Raw genomic sequence first — 16,626 nt, 5'->3', positions numbered from 1 at the left:
CTGTTTCACAGATCTACCCAGACGAAGGCCACTTCCTGCACAGCCAAGGCACACAGCAGCACCTGAGTCAGTCCCTAGTCAACTTCTTTGAGGAGTGTTTCCGGGAGCCAGAGACGCCCAAGCGTGACGACCAGGATGAGGTCGAGGAAGACAGTTAAACCTGGGCCCGCCAGGCAGCCATGGCCACCTCCTCTATCACAGCACAATATGCAACAAATCTTTCTAACCTAAAGTCTTCGCCGCCTGCCGTCCAATCTGATTTTAGCTCTATTTTGAAGCACCTGCATGTGCAAACGGGGCGTGGGCCCCGATCCCCCCGTGCTCAACTCACGCTGGCTGCTGATGAAGAAACCGGTCAGACAGAGGCTGAATCAAACTCCGATAAGAACAGCTGTTATCTCGCTCCGAAAAGCTGGACCAGTACTCCCTCTGGTGGACAAACAGAGGATCGACAACCCAAACAGGCAGGCTAAAACTAGTGCTTTGCAGATTATTCCCATGAGAAGATATAACTTTTTGATGGTTGCCAGTTTGTGATAATCTTGCCAACTAACAAAAATTATTGTGTTCCTGGTTATTCAGAGTTGTTTTTCAGATTCTCTGTTTAGTGTCTTACTGTGTGTAAGTGGATGCATCAGTCCATAGTGGCTTTAAAAGATGAAGGCACAATGTTTAAAGCTATTACACTCAAAGATTGTATAAATAATGAAGTTTTAATACTTTCATTGTGCCCACATTTCTCTATAGAGCTCTTGTTTTTGTCACTGTGCCTTACTGTGGGGAAGATGTTCGTGTTAGGAGCCCACACGACACTGAAATGAGGAAACATGGTCCGAACAGAGCAAGAGACGTCTATGGATTTTAACTTTTTTTTTGTTTGTTTTCTCACAATACATTGGAAAGAGCGCCATATAAAATAAACAGACAACGGTATATTACAATCCCACATATGTAACCATTACTTAGTTTGCAGTTTCCCAACGTTAAATGTAATTTTCAGCATTTAGAAAGTTCTTTGCTGTATGTTCTACCAAGTCTTTCCTCCTCACTTCATTTCTGTTTGTATTGTCTGTGGTTTCCAGTCAGCTGCTGTATAAAGTGTATAAAACTGACAGTCTCCATGTTATATGTTCAACTTGTATATAAAGCATTTTGAAATGTATTTTGTCTTAAATTTGTTTCCTAAATCTAAACCAACAGACTAATGCGTACAGCAAGAATTTACATTTATTACATTTATGATTAAAAACAGACTTCTAGTTTGAAAAGGGCTTGTTCATTTAATGTGAAAGCAAAGTTGATGTTCGTTGTGGCCCTTTCAGCCTGGACCTTTTCCACATTCATCCTTCTTGTTGCGTTAATTACATGTAACCATTTTACATATTCATTTATCAAGTCTCTTAACTTGAGCAAGATTACAACTTTCTTCCCTGTGAGCTACCCTAAATAAAAGAAAAAGATTAATTTTGGGAGATTTCCCAGAATTCAGAATGTTTTTGAATTTGACACATTTAGAAAAAGCAGAAAGTAAAGAAACAGGGCGCAACTATAAGGCATCAAATTGCAAAGTCAAATTTTTATACAAATCAAAGATAACAGTTACTTGATTATGCTATAAAATGACACTATATGCCTGGAAAATCCATAGCACGTCCTACAAGATTCTTGCACGACTAAGGCCTAAATTTAATTTTATACAATTGAATATAGGTTGAAAAGGTTTTATAAATGATCACATTCTGTTTTTGTTTTACCCAGTGTTCCAACTTCATTGAAACTGGGCTTGTATCAACGTTATAATTCAAGTTAATTTAAATTGGTTAATTTTCCTGGGACTGGTCCAAATTTTTAAAGAAAGTTCTCAAATCATCTGTCATTATTTTTATATCAAATATTCATATAGCACTAATGAGGTTTCCATGTATATTTTTATACTAAGAAAGGACAAACAAAATACTGCACAGTTGGAATTTCTACCATAAAATTTATTTCCAGTGTTTCAGGAGTCTGTGCACATTCTTCACAATCTGAGGAACATCATATCCATACAAATAACCCCACCCAATGAAAGATCCCTCCTCCGTCTCCCCACGGTGAACCTCTCTCCACAGAGAAGTACCAAACTGCCAACAACACCCGCCATCATCACCGTTTTACAATACTGCACTTGAATCCTGTGATCTGATGGAGATGCAACATAAAGCAGCTAAAACATGGCATTATTGTACATTTAAATTACTCATTCTTAATTTTCACAATGAACATTTAAAATTCAAGTTCCGTTAAAACCAAGAGATGGAAAACGAGAGGATGTATAAAACTTTAAGACCAGAGTGGAATGCCTAAAGAATGGAAGCTCGGCATTATTTCTTTACCAGCAGAATGACTGAGTCGATGATAAAAAACAAAAAAAACAAAACAACAAAAAAAGTCATTCACAGCAACATCTTCAAGAAAGACAGCATGGCACCCTTAACATTTCAATGTGAGGCACTTTCTTCTTGTAATTAAACGTTTCTGTTCCTGATTGATCCTCAGAACTTTTCATTTCATTCCGCTGCCGCTCACTGACGGATGCAGGAACCATTAAATCCATCAAGTCTAAAAGCACATCTTGACACGTGGATCGAAGGGATGTTTACTGCTTTTTTTCAACCACACAGCAGGAATGAACATGAACCGTATCAACTATTTGCATAAGTCCAGTGTCTTCTGGTCACCTTTATACCCTTGGAAAGGCCCCTTTGACAGCAGAGAGCTCGTAGGCAGTCAGTCGCACACAGGCTGTACCAAAAACACACTTCAAGTACACAGAAAAATAAGAATATGTACACTTTAGAATGAAAACAAGCATGTAAAGCTTTTAGTCAGTGTTACAGCAAGCATGTCTGTACATTCTTCATTTGGTTACCGACAGCCTCGCTGACTTTAAACATTGTAACTTTCTCAACACAAAAATAGTTCCTCTGCGATACTAAAAATCTGTACTTTTTTTTTTTTAAACTACTTCCTATTATTCTAAGTCGGATCCTCCTTCTATCCGTTCAACTGCACCTTACTGCGTTCGCTCATCCTTCAACATACTTCACTAGCTCATCGCTTCATGAGCAACAGGTCCTTTTTTTGACTTATTTTGTCATTAAAAAAATGAGAAAATTAAAAAGATATAAACATTTGTTCCATGCCTTGTTCAGAGGTTAGATAAATGATTCATCTGTTTTTATAACCGCACTCACACCTGGTAAAAGACACACTCCAGACAACGTTTGTAAACATGCTCATTCACCAACATTGGTCACGTGACAGAGAATATAGAGACAGGAATACGTTTCACACACACACACACCTGTCACAGGTACTGGTAGAAGCGCGAATGGACCACCTGGGAACTGGTGAGTTTGTGTGGGTGAGCGGTGGCTGACAGGCTCAGATTTTTGCTCTGTGAGATTTCTCCGTTTAACGCCTCAGCGGGGCCGCGCGCCAGCTCAGAGGAGGACGAGGCACCGGAGTGCTGGGAGTTTGAGCCGCACAGCGCCCCAAGCTGTTCTGAGAGGTCCAGGCTGACCTCCGGGTTGCTGGTGCGGTGGCGCTCGCGGGCAATCCAATCCCCGATGGAGAAGTCCTGAGAGCTGCACTTTGGCTTAAGCCGATCTACGGCTGACAGATCAGAGCGCGAGCTGACCGGCTGCGACCAGTCCCCCAGAATGGACAGCTCTGCGAAGTCTCTCTGCCCGCCCATCGTGTGTCTACGCCTGATGTTCTTCTTCTTACGGCGGCCCTCTGGAGATCGGCTCCTCTGGCTGCCCACGCCGAACATGTCGTCGACGGACACTCGCAGGCGGACCTTCAGTCGGTCGGTTATCTTCAACTTCCACGCTGGCTCCATTTTATCCAGCTCGCTCCGTGACGACGAGCTAAGACTCCCACTGGATCGACCTTTTGCTGAACCGACAGCCTGCGACAACCTGTTGGGATCTTTGTCATCCAGGGAGGTCTCGCTTTCAGTTTTCTGCTTGCTGGACTTTTTCCTGGACAGTGTGTCACACTCGATGAGCCTGTGCGACGGGAGTGGTCGGGTGGACTCCGGAAGTTCGCTCTTCTCCGCTTTCCCAATGGTGAACACAGACAGGTCGCTCTCGCTGTCCGTCTCCACGGGCCGGCCCTCGCTGATGAGCTCGCTCCTCTCGTCATCGGCGTCTTCTCCCCCTCTGCTCTCGGACACAGACTGCACTTCGGGACTGAGCGTGCAGGTCTCAGCTCCGGTCAGGAACGTCATGGAGGACGTGGTGGAGTAATCCGAGGTGATGGAGCAGACCTCGGCTCCCAGTCTGCCGGGGCACACGTCAGCACCCAGGACCGCGGTTTTGTTCCTCCTCACTCTGGGCACCGAGGCCTGAGAGCTGGTGCTGTTCATCGTACCGAGGTCCGACACGGTGTCGTCGTAGTTGGAGGGCGGATCTGACAGAGATGACTGATGAGTTACCGCCATGCGGTAGTTGAGGTTTGGGGAACTGGAAGGAGAGGCATATGGAGGCATCTGATGGCCGGAGGGAACGTGCTCTCCAGGGAGGGAGGCAACCGAATCAGATTCTTTCCTGATGGTTTCCTCTGAGCTGTTCCTGTGCTTGTCTTTTTCGCCGTCTTCGTCCGTCTGGCCGCTGTCCTCCGCCCGGCTGACCTGGGACCACAGAGGCCGCTGACCCTCCTCTGGGAGCTCTTTTTTGTTGAAACCAGAGTCCAGGTCATCGTCTGAACTGCTGAGTTGAGATTTTTCTTTATTCTTTTTGCGTTTCCGGTTGGCAAAGATTGAGGACCGCAGCATTTCTTTGCTACACTGATTCCCTGAAATCCACAAGCCCTGGCGATGGAAAACACAAACATTATTAAAGTCTTGTCAGAGTGCGTATTAATTCACACACAAGGGAGATAACAGTGAAGATCATTTAGACAGTAGCGTGAGTAAAGACTTCATCCGAGGCTTGAGAATATACCCCAAACTCTTGAATGGGGTTTGTCTTCCAATAATCTCCTTGTCACTGTTATCTCTCTGTAGAGAATCAGTTTATACTTTCACTCAATTTTCCACTAATACGTTTGGATACATGTCTCTGAAAAGCTATGTTGCCTAACAATGACCTGTTGTGGATAACCTTTCCATCAGTGACAGGTGGACAACGATTAGGTCAAGCAGACATGCAAAACATGAGATGTATACTTATGCTTAAAGGAAAAAAAAAAAAATAATCCCTGGTCAAATTTCATTTTTCTGAAAAACCAATTATCAAACCACGCCACAAGAAAAACCTGAAATGTACAAGTCTGACTTTTTAAATTAAAGATATCAAAATGTTGTTTTACCTTGGATTTATTGGAGTCAGGACATGCCGTGTCTGCACAAAAACAAGATACTCTTCAGTAAATGAAGGCGTTTTAAATGACAAAAACAAGACACTTGAAGCCGAGATTCAAAGAGACAGGATGGACATAATGAGAGCAGCTGGACAAAAGCAGATGAGACATTTCTGATTGAAGAAGACGACACGGGAATAGAATCAAGAAGTCAGCACTGAATGCAAAAAAGTGAACAGAGCAGCAGAAGGTGCCTGAGATGAAGGAGAGGAGGTGAAAACCCGGCAGTAAACGACACAAAAAGCAGCTCATGCCCATGTATCGATGGAACGACGGCACATCGGGGACAAACACGGCAGTCACAGAGCATCACATGTAGCCACCGACCAGCTGAAGGCATTCTTTCCCAACTCAAGACGTCACAGAGGAGGGGGAGTCAATGAGTTAGCTCTAACTGGGGAATTTCAGGTGGCCCTGAGTGTATCGGATCGGTGAGTGTGTTGTGAGCGATACTGCTGAGCTGGTGCAGGCGAGCTTCAATGTAACAGATTTGTTTCTCTCAGAGAACTCCTGCAGTGAGCTTAAACATGTAGTCTGTCACTAAAAACAACAGAAAAGGCAAAACAATAGTGTGCAGCAAAACTTTAAGACTTTAACTGCAGCTAACGATGAGAAGCAGACTAATATGCCTTTCTAAACAAGTACTTACAGCAGCTTTGGACGACACAGAAAAACCTTAGCAACTCCTGCTCATGACTTCAAAAAGCAACAAAAGGGGGATTCAAATAAAGTCTAATAATTTATCAAAACACTTTAAAGGGCTACGTTTCACTACATAGCATGTAAAAAAAAAAAAATGTTTGCACTAAAAAGCCACAAGACAAAAACCAAAAGGTAACAAGAAAGTCCTACAAATGCATAACGTGCAGAAAATGTACAAGTATATGTAATGATCATCCAATCCATTGGCCAGGAATCAAAATCATCAACAGGTGATCAGCAGGTTGAATAGTAATTACTTTTGTGTTAATTAAATGTTTACAAACTGAAAACTCCCACTTTTTTCTGTCCATGAAGTCATCAACATGTTCTATGAAGCATGTTGTCTTTAGGTTTTAAAAGGTACAAATAGTAAAAAAAAAACATGCCACTTGATGCATTAGTAGGAATAATCTTGAAATCTATTAACCTTCTGTTAGTTTAAATAAAATTCTCTCTACCTGAAGACCTGCAGCATTTTTTCTTTTCCCTTTGTCTGATCAATGTGCTTTCATTTTCATTGAATTAAAAATCTCTTAAATGAACTTCTGTGGTTTACAGTTAGACACGCACCAATAAGTCTGACGAGTTCCAGTTTGACTTTCCCCGACAAGCAGATTTTAAAATCAAAACTCCAGGCTGTTGCTAATCAATACAGACAAAGTGCCACTGCTGTTTCCAAGACCTTTTCCAAACTCAAATTTCCAGAACACTCAGAACTTATCGCTATTTTAAGATAGAAAATGTAAAACCTCAGGATGCATTTATGGTAGTTATTTCAATAGAGACAAGGAAAGAAGAGAAGAAGAACCAAAGAAAGAAAGGAAGCACACAAAGAAGGGGGCAAGACAGGTGGAAGGAGAAGGACGAAGAGATGGTGAGACAAGAAAGGACGTTGGATATGAGGGAGGAAGGTAGGAAGAAATGAGTTACAGAGAAGGAGAGAAGAAAAAACAGCAGGAAGAGAGGAAATGAGAATATATTTAGATATTAGAGAGGAAGAAGGGAGTGGGATGCTGGACTTATTTTAATCTGAAAAAAATAAAATGGCTGAAGTTCAGCTAAATAAGCTCCTGGATAAGCTCCTCAAAAACCAACTGGCTCATAAATCATTCGTTCTTCTAATTAAACTCTGTGTCGGAGTCACAAAACAACCACTTAACTATCAGACTTCAAAAAAATGTTTCTTCCCCCTCTTTGTGGTTTTAGGAACACGATAAATGAGTGACGTGGTTCTCAAGAGTTAAGTAACACAAGGAGATGATGTAGTGTACAGCGAGGTGTGTCTGTAGTCAATGGTGTGAAGTTGGGAAATGTAAAACAGAGACAAAAATGTTCAAATAAAAATACCACAGACAACAAATAAAATAAAAAAAGGCGGCACCTAGGAAAAAAAAAAAGTTTAAAAAAAATCTACATGTAGAAACAATTTAGCCTCCATCTACATGCTCACGGTCACTTAATGTGCAACTTGAACGCCTGCACACCTCTCCATCCGTCAGTTAGTTAGAACTGGGCTGAGATGTGGCTGTATGAGTGGATTGTTTGTGTGTGCTGGGGAACATCCAGCTCAGTCCCGACCCCACGACCCCGCCCTCAGACATCATGACAGATTATGCCACATAACCGGAAGAGAACCTGAGGTTGTCCGTACCATGCTACTTGTCCTTGCGATCAGCTTAAAAGACAACAAGAGACAGCAGAAGGGCTTTCAGAGAAAGTGCAGCAGCGTGGCTCTGTATCCCCTCAGTTTAGGGTACTGGTTTAAATATGAGATGTGCACAGCACAGGAACAATGACAAACATCGACTTCTCTTTCTTTCTTTATCTTTTTTTCCTCCTTTTCGGCCAAATTTAAAAGAGCTGCGGGTTACTGCAGACTAGGCAGCTACACTGGGCACAACACTCGTCCTTCTTCCTACAGTCCCAGCTGTCCATCACTGACAAAACAGAGTCCATCAGGGACACCATCGAGTGATAGACGCCGCCCACTTGGCCTGTGTCAAGAGTGGGTAATGAGTGAGTGCTGGACAAGGATAAGGGAGGAGAAAGAACACACTATACACAGAAGGGCACAGGTCAAAAAGGGTTACAACTTCCATTGTTTATGTTTTTTTGTCTCGTTCAAGATTTTCTTTGGGAAAGAACATGCCGGGATTATGTGAGAGATGATGAGGAGGGGAAGAAAAGAACTGAAAGAAAAGGAGTCGTCATTCAACATAGAAAAAGCACGGGGAGGAAAAAAAAATGACGTAAGCACAGAAAATAAAGAGTAAAGCAAAGAAATGAACAGAAATAAAACTTGGACAAATTTATATGTGGGCATAAATAATAATAATAATAATAAAAAAACTAAACAGGAAACGAATGGTGACAAAACAAAACAGATTTTAAATTAGAAAATAAATCGATAAAAAAAGCTTTGCTGCAAGGTGTTTCTCAGCAATTGTTCAGTGATTAAGCTACTTGATGGTATACACTGAAAAATGACTGAAAAAACTTGCTGTAAAAATACTCACAAAAACAAAGCTGATGTTTTTGTTCTCACTAAAAGTATTTAAAACAATTAAAAGAATGTTTTATAACAGTCAGAATTCAAACTATAATCTCTTATTTGATACATTTCTATCTGCAATTATAATGCATACAAAATATGGCTGCTGAGGGGAAAAGCAGCTTCTGAGTTACCTGAGACTTCACCAGAAGGGGCAGGAACCCGGCTGATGTTAGTGAGCAGGTGGCCTATATTGGGCACAGGCTGAGACTGCACTGTGCTCTCCTGCTCAACGACAGTCTGCAGCATCAACAAGGGAAACAGAAGAACAGAGGAAAATTATATTAAAATGATATTGAAAGTATGCAGTCTAGTAAGAGCTAATAGTGGGTTCAGTGACTGTAAACAAAACCTAAAAGGTATTACAGGCCAATATTAACTACCTTTGCACACTGGATGTAAGGTGATTTTTTTTTTAAGTTGCAAAACATTCTGAAATCATGTATTTTTTATGCCACTCATCAAACACCCACAGCTTTATATAGGTGTGTCACGTAAAATTAAGGGTGCACCAATAGATCAGCCACGATCTCAATAATTCTGGGAGATTAGTCATCGGTTGATACTTAAATGCGAAGTCGATCGTATCTCCCTCAGCAAAGTTCTAAAAATCAGCCACTGTGCTCTTCTGCTCTGCCGTGAGAGAAGTTTGACAGATCGGTCCACCAGGTCATGACTGCACATTTGAAGATATCAATAGTCACCCCACTGTTACCAACTCAGCAACTTTCTTGCAAAAAGAATGAGTATCACCGAAAAGCCGGTTTGGCAGCTGTAAGACTGCATTTGGTGCAGAACCTCGAGCTGTAATGTAGTAAAAAGTGAAACGGTTCAAAGGATCCGAGTACTTTTTGCAGCAGTGACGTGCGGTCAGGGGAGGCAACTTACAACAGCTCAGAGGAAAAATGAGATAAAATAATTTATATTGCTATTTTCACCTTGTGGTTTGTACTGTAAAGTATTTACTTTTTTATTTAGCTTAACCAATTTTGATTATTTTTTCTTCAAAATCGCTGAATCTTCGCATTTTCCCATTCAAATGCTCGGAAGCCCAGCTGGTGAGGCAGCAGGAAGCTGAGCCTCACCTGGGATTGCGCAACCTCTGGCTAACTGCACAGGCTGGCTTTGTATGGTAGCATGTTCCTCCTGTCTGTGCGTCGCCAATAAAATGGCTAAAAAACATTTAATATATGAACTGATTTTCCATAATTTAGCTTATATATACAAATTGACAGTTTGTCACTAACTGTGTGTGTAACGTGCTTCACGTGCTGAGGAGCGAAACGGCAGAGAACAGATTCAAGGTGAGGCAGGGAGTTCTCTTGCCTCATGGCAGGGGGCGCTCACGATCCCAGACATTGTGACTCCACAACTGCAGAGTAAGAGGCAGTAACTGCGAGCTAGCCAAACAGTAAAGTCAAGTGCAGCGATATATTTATAGTTTTCTCCTCTTACCACAGCAATCACTTATTAATAACCGCAAAATCAACATTAAGCACAAAACCATGCTACTGCAACAGACTGAATGTTCTGCTTTTCATGTGGGAAATATTTGAGTGCTTTTTTTAGTGGTGTTGTTGTCGGTTGCTATGGCAACGAGTCTGTGTGTAGCCTGGCCGAGAAAAGACGTGGTTTTGAGTTGAGTTGAACGGTTTTTTCCTTTGCTGTGGAGCACAGCACAAAATTAATAATACCTACATTTCCAAGTTTCATTGAGTTAATGGAATTATTCTATGGCGGCAGCGCGGCTCTGCATGGCATGTAAAAGAATTGTCTTTTTGCCCTCCAGCGTTGTCCGCATGCGCAAAATTTCCTTATGTAAACAATAACATGCAGGCGGTCTACATTTGTACATCTGATTAAGATTAAGTCAGTGCCTCACCAGCTTTGCACCTCACCGAACGTCACTGTTTTTCAGCATACTGAAAACAAAGTGCCACTTACAACTGGATCTTCACTGCCATCTTCCATAAAGAACCAGTCAAACTGCTGGACGAGGTTCTCAACAATCTTGCACTGGTCTGGCATGTGATTGACCATGTCGGTCATGTTGTCCTCTGACGTTCTGACCAGAGTTGGACCGAATACGATTGCCAGGTTGCGAGGCTCCATCTAAAGACACCAGACAAAGACGAGTCAGGTAACTTGACAAAATCCTTAAAAGGCTAAACTCAGGATCTGATGGCGACAGGTCCGACCTTATTCTGTTCACAGTTATCAGAAACCTTTTTTAGGTGAGCGCAAAGGAATTTGAGAGTTTCAAGGTGATGAGTGGGCAATTCATAGACCTGTAAAAAACAAACAAACAAACAAAAGAAATAGTTTCCGTATCAATCAACACTTAGTGCTAGTGCTAATTAAATGCCCCTTATGTCAGAATATACTAACCAGCCTCTTGAGCTCCTTTAAACGCTCCACTGAATCTTCTGTTCTGCTGGCTTCAATAAATTTATCATACTTTTCTGAAAATAGGACAGAAAAAAACCCTAAATTTGGTACAAGCCCAAAAACAAAACAATTACTGTATTTTGACTTTTATAATCTTACCATTTGTAAATAGAGGTTCTGGAAGTTTTCGGAAGAATGACTTTAATAAACTGCTAATCACGTTAATGTCCCTCCATTTCTGCAGAGATTTAGAAAATAAACAGAGTTGCATGGCAGCAGGTCTTACAGGTTATGAGACAAGCAAACTGTCAAGTCACTCACATCTTCCTGGATGTCAATGTCAGCCATGCCTTTGGTGTTGAGCTCCTCCTGCATGCTGGAGATGGCAGCGTTGTTTCCAGGAACTCTGTAGATTCCAGTGTACTCCAGTCCTCGCTCCTCTACGACCTGACAGCACACCTCCACGAGCAGCGGAACAAACTGCACAACAATCAGTGGGACATAACTCGTACACTTCAACAACAATGAAAAAAAGACACATTGTTGAGCAGTAATACCAAACAAACGTTTAAAACCCACCCTGTTAGTTTGAGCAGGTGGACAATCTTCAAGACGGACACCGAAAGTGATGCCGGCTTGCTTCTTTTCAAACGGTTTCTTCATGATCCCAGGTATGCCGATTTTCCAAGTTCCCCTGTCTCGAGGTGGACTTGATTCATCTGTAAACGGCCCCAGAAATAAATGAGCCACCTGAGATGACAGATGTTCTAACCACCGTAAATGATCCTGGTGACGTTACCTTTCAGCGCCCTTCGATCCTCTCCCGTTCTGGGCGAATGGGAGCTGTGGCTCCGGCTTTCTGTTTTACCTCCCATGAATGCTTGCTTGATGCTGAGCGACTGCCGGGAGGACTTAGGGGAGGGCTCTGATCTGCTGCTGGGAGCGCTGATCAACAAACAAAGTTAGAAACATTAAAACAAAGATTTCCTTTTTGTTTGCCATTCAATTTAAACAGTTATTTCTTGCTCTAGGTAACCACTAGGGGGCAATGCAGTGCCCTGTGTACCTCATCATGTTGTATTCTTTTATCTTTCTACTGATCAAATCCTGGCTGGTAACAAAACCATTCTGTAAAAACAAGAGAAAATCAAGTGATCACTCAGATAATATAAAATGTAAAAAAAATAAATAAATAAAAAATCATATGACAATTCATATATTAAAAAAAATAAGATAAAGATAGAAAAAATAATCTTATGCCCAGAATCTGTGACTTTTCTGCTACCATAGTTGTGAATGTGGTACCATAACCACTAGGGAACAAAAAATCTGATATTTATTTTGATACGTGAGCATTTCTAAGGTATATATCAGGTTGCATTAACCCAGAGAGACGTCTGGTGTGAAAGTTATTACCGACTGAAGCATTTTCAAAGTTATTTTTAGAAATAACTTAAAGTCAAAGGAAGCACAAAAGCTGTAAAAGAAAAATGTTTCGGGAGGATCCCATCAACCACTCATTCAGGCTGCTAGAACAGAATTGGACTTTAGTGGGTGTTGGACATTTCCAATTGGGATATTTTAAACCAAGACTGGACGCAGACTATAATGCCTGGTTTAAGTAAAAAAAACACAACAAAAAACAAATAAATAAAAATGACCACTACAAGTCAACTAACATAAAAACGTACTAGATAATATCCAAATGCTAATTTTTAAACTTAAAGGTATTTAAAGAGGAATAAGGGATTATGCAAATATTTGGTAAATCTGAGACTTTTTGAGAGCTTTATGATCTTTATGATTTAAATTTGCAACATAAAAGAATTACAAAAAACAACTTGGATAAGTTCATTTAATAAGGTAATTCAAAACTAACAACTAATATTAGATAAAGTAGAATGTGTGTGAATGGCCATGGCCTTTTAGCTGTAAAGCAAACAAAAACACCTGAATAAATCAACAAGATCCATAATAAATGTAACAAAAAATGTGCATTCGTCAGGACAATGTATTTCAAGACAAAGCAATTAGTGAGAAACATACACATTTAAAAATCTATTAAATGTAATTTTAGGCCCCTTATAGAAAATCTGGTCAATATCTGGACATTTAAGACTTTCAAAATACGTTTTCGTTCCTAGAAACCTTGAAATAATTTTCAAAAGCCCTCAGTCTGAAACTCTGTGTAACTATAGTCTTTTCCTTGTGCAATGAATGAATGAATGAATGAATGTGTGAACAAACATCCTTTTTGGCCTATGATGAACAAAGACCACTCCAAGTATCTAGCTGAAAGAAGTCTTTGTGATCAAATGAGGCTATTGTCAGGTTCCCCTTCACACCCGTCCCTTTTTTTTCCACTCCGGTAAAACAGGTTTGAAACCAGCTTTTAATTCAAGTCATTGTTGCCCGTTTTATAAATGATGCTTTTGATCCTATTCCATCTGTGTTTTGGTTACAGACATATTTGTTTCACTGTGCTGTAAAATCTTAGCAGATAGCTTGTTTTTGTCCTCCATTAAACAGCTGCTAATAAATAATGACAGCATGAGGGTCAACTCATCAGATGACAATTAATGATCTGACTTGGCAATACACACACAAACACAACAAGAATCTGTCTACCCACACACACCTCCTCATCCGGGTTACTGTTTTCCTGGATGACCCTGATCCATGAGAGCATGTCTTCTCTCCCCTCTGCCTGGAACAGATACTCGCAGTCTGAGGTGGTTAACCGCAGCACATTCTTGCGTCTCGTTTCGCTGTAGGAGATGTCAATCAGACAGGCCTTGATGCTAATTCGGAGCGGGTCCTCATCAGACTGGGATGCGGCGTGAGACAGGGCATCCTTCTTATCTTTGTAGAGGGTCAGGGTGTGGCCTTGTAAAATAGCATACATTTGTTTCCAGGATCTCATGCCTCCACCAACACGCTGCAAATTGAAAGACAGAGAAATCCTTAAATGTCACATTTTGAGTAATGAACAGGGCTCATGAAGGAGTGCTTGGGCAAGACAGAGTACCTTATTCTTTTCTGTGCTAAGTTGCCTGAAGTTAAGAAGCCCTTCTTTGGAAGAATCAGCAAATACATCTAGAGAAGACTCTCTACGAGATCCAGAGTCCCCAGTGGGTTTATGCCCATCCAGTGTCTGGAAGAGTGAAAAATAAAGTCATTTTATGGCATTACTACATGACAACAGAACATGACATAAAACTGAGTCAGAGGGGAGGATGACATACAACAAAGATTTGCAGATAGAAATAGACTTATCCAAACCTAAAAGAATTGTTCACCAAGTAAGCACAACAAAGATTTAATATTAGAAAATTACGGCTTTTTGAAATACAATGGAGTGCATTAAAGTTCATAACTCTGAGACATGCATCAAATGGTTCTTTAGCTCCTTACCTTTCTCAGGCCTCTGAAACTGGCCATATGCTTGCTTGTAGATCTTTTGCACAGTGGTAAAGAAAAAGGCAAAGTCAGACTAATATGAATTGCCAAAGACAAAAGAAAAAATCTCAGCATGCACTTACCCTCTTCTCTCCTCTTGATAGTTATCCAGACCCTCGTCATAAGACTTTGATCGCTCTGTTTTACTAGCGGAGTCTGAGTCCAACAAAGCACTTCGCATAGACTCTGAACATACACGGTACAAATATGATATTACGGTTTATTTTTCAACCCAAATGTCATAAAAAGTTTCATTAAATCTAGGATCAATATCATCTATCAAGACAAAACAATGATGTGATATTACAGAAGAAAAGAAGAAATGCACTACTATTAACCATAACGGCAACAGCCAACCCAATGCCATGTACCTTGGTCATGTGACAGCTGTCGATGAATAGTTGGACATGGTGAGCCTTGGCTGGAGGGTGCTGTCGCTATGGATGGTGCAACAGATATCACAGCAGAGGGAGGGATAGGAGCAGCCTCTCGGTCAACACTGGGGCTGACTGGCTCATCTATGAATCAATAAAATATTCAGTGTGAGCATAGAGAACCAAATTAACTTTGAATCGTTCTGTTCTCAGGTACAATGCATTTCTATATACTGTATATGCCTGCATTACAACAGGCCACTGGCTCTGAGACTCACTGGGTAATACTGAAAAGATTGTCACTTCAGCAATTATCTGAGGGAATTTCTCAAGGGAGGAGGAAAAACAGCAGAACAATAGCTTTACAATGCACTTTTTAATTAATTTTAAATATATCTATTGACAATTCTTATTGGGCTCTTTAGGCCTGAAACAGCTCAAAGTACAAAGCTGTTCTCCGCAGCCAAGGGGCTTTTGGAGCTAAAATTAAAAGCAACTGTCCTAGTTCCTGCCTGAACCCAACTTTGAAACTGGGCATGGAAATAAGGATGCCACCATATCTCTAACAAGCCTTCTACCAAGGCTATTTTTAAAACTTATATCCATCATTGATAAACTCTAGGGCACATATGTCAGAGTCAAGGCCCGCGGGCCACATCCGGCCCGCGAGAAGATTTTCTACGGCCCCTGGGATGATATTAGAACCGGCCCGCAGCAAGCCGGCACCCCGTCTGAAAAAATGCGAGATGCACCTCCCGTTCGATCCTCACAACGCGCACTTCGATCCTCACAACGCGCGCACCCCCCCCCTCCCGGTCCGCTGCACTAGACCAAATGCGTCATTTAAAAAAATCTCAATGAACATTCGATCAGTCCGGCCCTCGGCTTGTAGCTAAATTTTTTATTTGGCCCTCCGTCCATTTGACTTTGACACCCCTGCTCTAGGGGGTAACAGTCTTGTATTTTCTTCTAAGAAAGCAACCTAGAGTAGTTAATAGCAATGTGCAATGAAGCAGTGCTTACAACATGATTCAGTAGAAAGTAGCCTTTGCAGGACAGAAGTTAAGTTTTACTGCGTCATGAACTACCAGGCAGGAAAGTGTAAGTGAGATTCAGAGTTAAAGACTTGACGGAGATGTTGGTTGTCCATAAAAAATGTGAACCAGACAGAAGAAGAGAGACTTTAAGACTGACAGAACAGAAAGCAAAATCTGGGTCTTAGGGCCATGCCAATGTTTAGGGATAAAGGAATTTTCTAATTTTTTCAGTCTCTCCTCATGCAAAAAATCTTTGTAAACAATTGTGTGAGAGACTGTTTCTGACTGGGAGAATACAGTTGCATCCAAAATTACAAATTGCGTTCTGCAACCCCTTCATGACAAGCATCTTTAGCATTTAGTAGAGCCCTGTTAGCTGAAACAAAGCTAATTCATAGATAGCCACCAGCTTTTGGCAAGGTGCCTGAGGAATCCCCCCCTCCCCCAAGTCTCATGAACAGAGGCATCCTGTTTGATTTTATATTTTTGGGTTAGCATGTTGCAACCACTTTTTTCAAATCCCACCACAGATTTTCAGATGGCTATGATGACCAATCTAGTATCTTCCAGGGCTACGGAAATGAAGCATTTATGGACTTTAAGGTTCAATCAAACACTGCCATGCTTTACTGCCCACAATGTTCTTTTCAATGTTTTATATGTCCTCTAGACAAACTGTTGATTCTTAAGCCCAAAACATTAAAAT

At 41.3% G+C, this 16,626-nt stretch overlaps 2 protein-coding genes across 9 annotated transcripts in view; one reads left to right on the top strand and one right to left on the bottom strand.

Annotated features, from left to right (window-relative positions):
- The window catches only part of LOC122840800 (dipeptidyl aminopeptidase-like protein 6), a 94,310-nt gene extending 93,148 nt beyond the window's left edge, over nt 1–1,162 (top strand). For all 5 annotated transcript variants that reach the window (XM_044133471.1, XM_044133470.1, XM_044133467.1 and 2 more), the window contains one exon: nt 12–1,162. In XM_044133471.1, coding sequence (XP_043989406.1) covers nt 12–158 — 147 coding nt within the window. In that variant the 3' untranslated portion in view covers nt 159–1,162. The remainder of the gene's footprint in view (nt 1–11) is intronic.
- An 805-nt stretch (nt 1,163–1,967) lies between these two features.
- The window catches only part of arhgap21b (Rho GTPase activating protein 21b), a 35,464-nt gene continuing 20,805 nt past the window's right edge, over nt 1,968–16,626 (bottom strand). For all 4 annotated transcript variants that reach the window (XM_044133462.1, XM_044133464.1, XM_044133463.1 and 1 more), the window contains 16 exons: nt 14,881–15,027; nt 14,593–14,695; nt 14,465–14,507; nt 14,079–14,204; nt 13,689–13,988; nt 12,117–12,178; nt 11,850–11,995; nt 11,630–11,769; nt 11,372–11,530; nt 11,210–11,288; nt 11,051–11,124; nt 10,861–10,950; nt 10,607–10,774; nt 8,797–8,902; nt 5,359–5,390; nt 1,968–4,858 (listed from right to left, as the gene is read on the bottom strand). In XM_044133462.1, coding sequence (XP_043989397.1) covers nt 3,350–4,858; nt 5,359–5,390; nt 8,797–8,902; nt 10,607–10,774; nt 10,861–10,950; nt 11,051–11,124; nt 11,210–11,288; nt 11,372–11,530; nt 11,630–11,769; nt 11,850–11,995; nt 12,117–12,178; nt 13,689–13,988; nt 14,079–14,204; nt 14,465–14,507; nt 14,593–14,695; nt 14,881–15,027 — 3,284 coding nt within the window. In that variant the 3' untranslated portion in view covers nt 1,968–3,349. The remainder of the gene's footprint in view (nt 4,859–5,358; nt 5,391–8,796; nt 8,903–10,606; nt 10,775–10,860; nt 10,951–11,050; nt 11,125–11,209; nt 11,289–11,371; nt 11,531–11,629; nt 11,770–11,849; nt 11,996–12,116; nt 12,179–13,688; nt 13,989–14,078; nt 14,205–14,464; nt 14,508–14,592; nt 14,696–14,880; nt 15,028–16,626) is intronic.

This window comes from Gambusia affinis, linkage group LG12, assembly GCF_019740435.1.
Source record: "Gambusia affinis linkage group LG12, SWU_Gaff_1.0, whole genome shotgun sequence".
Lineage (NCBI taxonomy): Eukaryota > Metazoa > Chordata > Actinopteri > Cyprinodontiformes > Poeciliidae > Gambusia > Gambusia affinis.
This window is presented reverse-complemented; position numbering and strand designations above follow the sequence as displayed.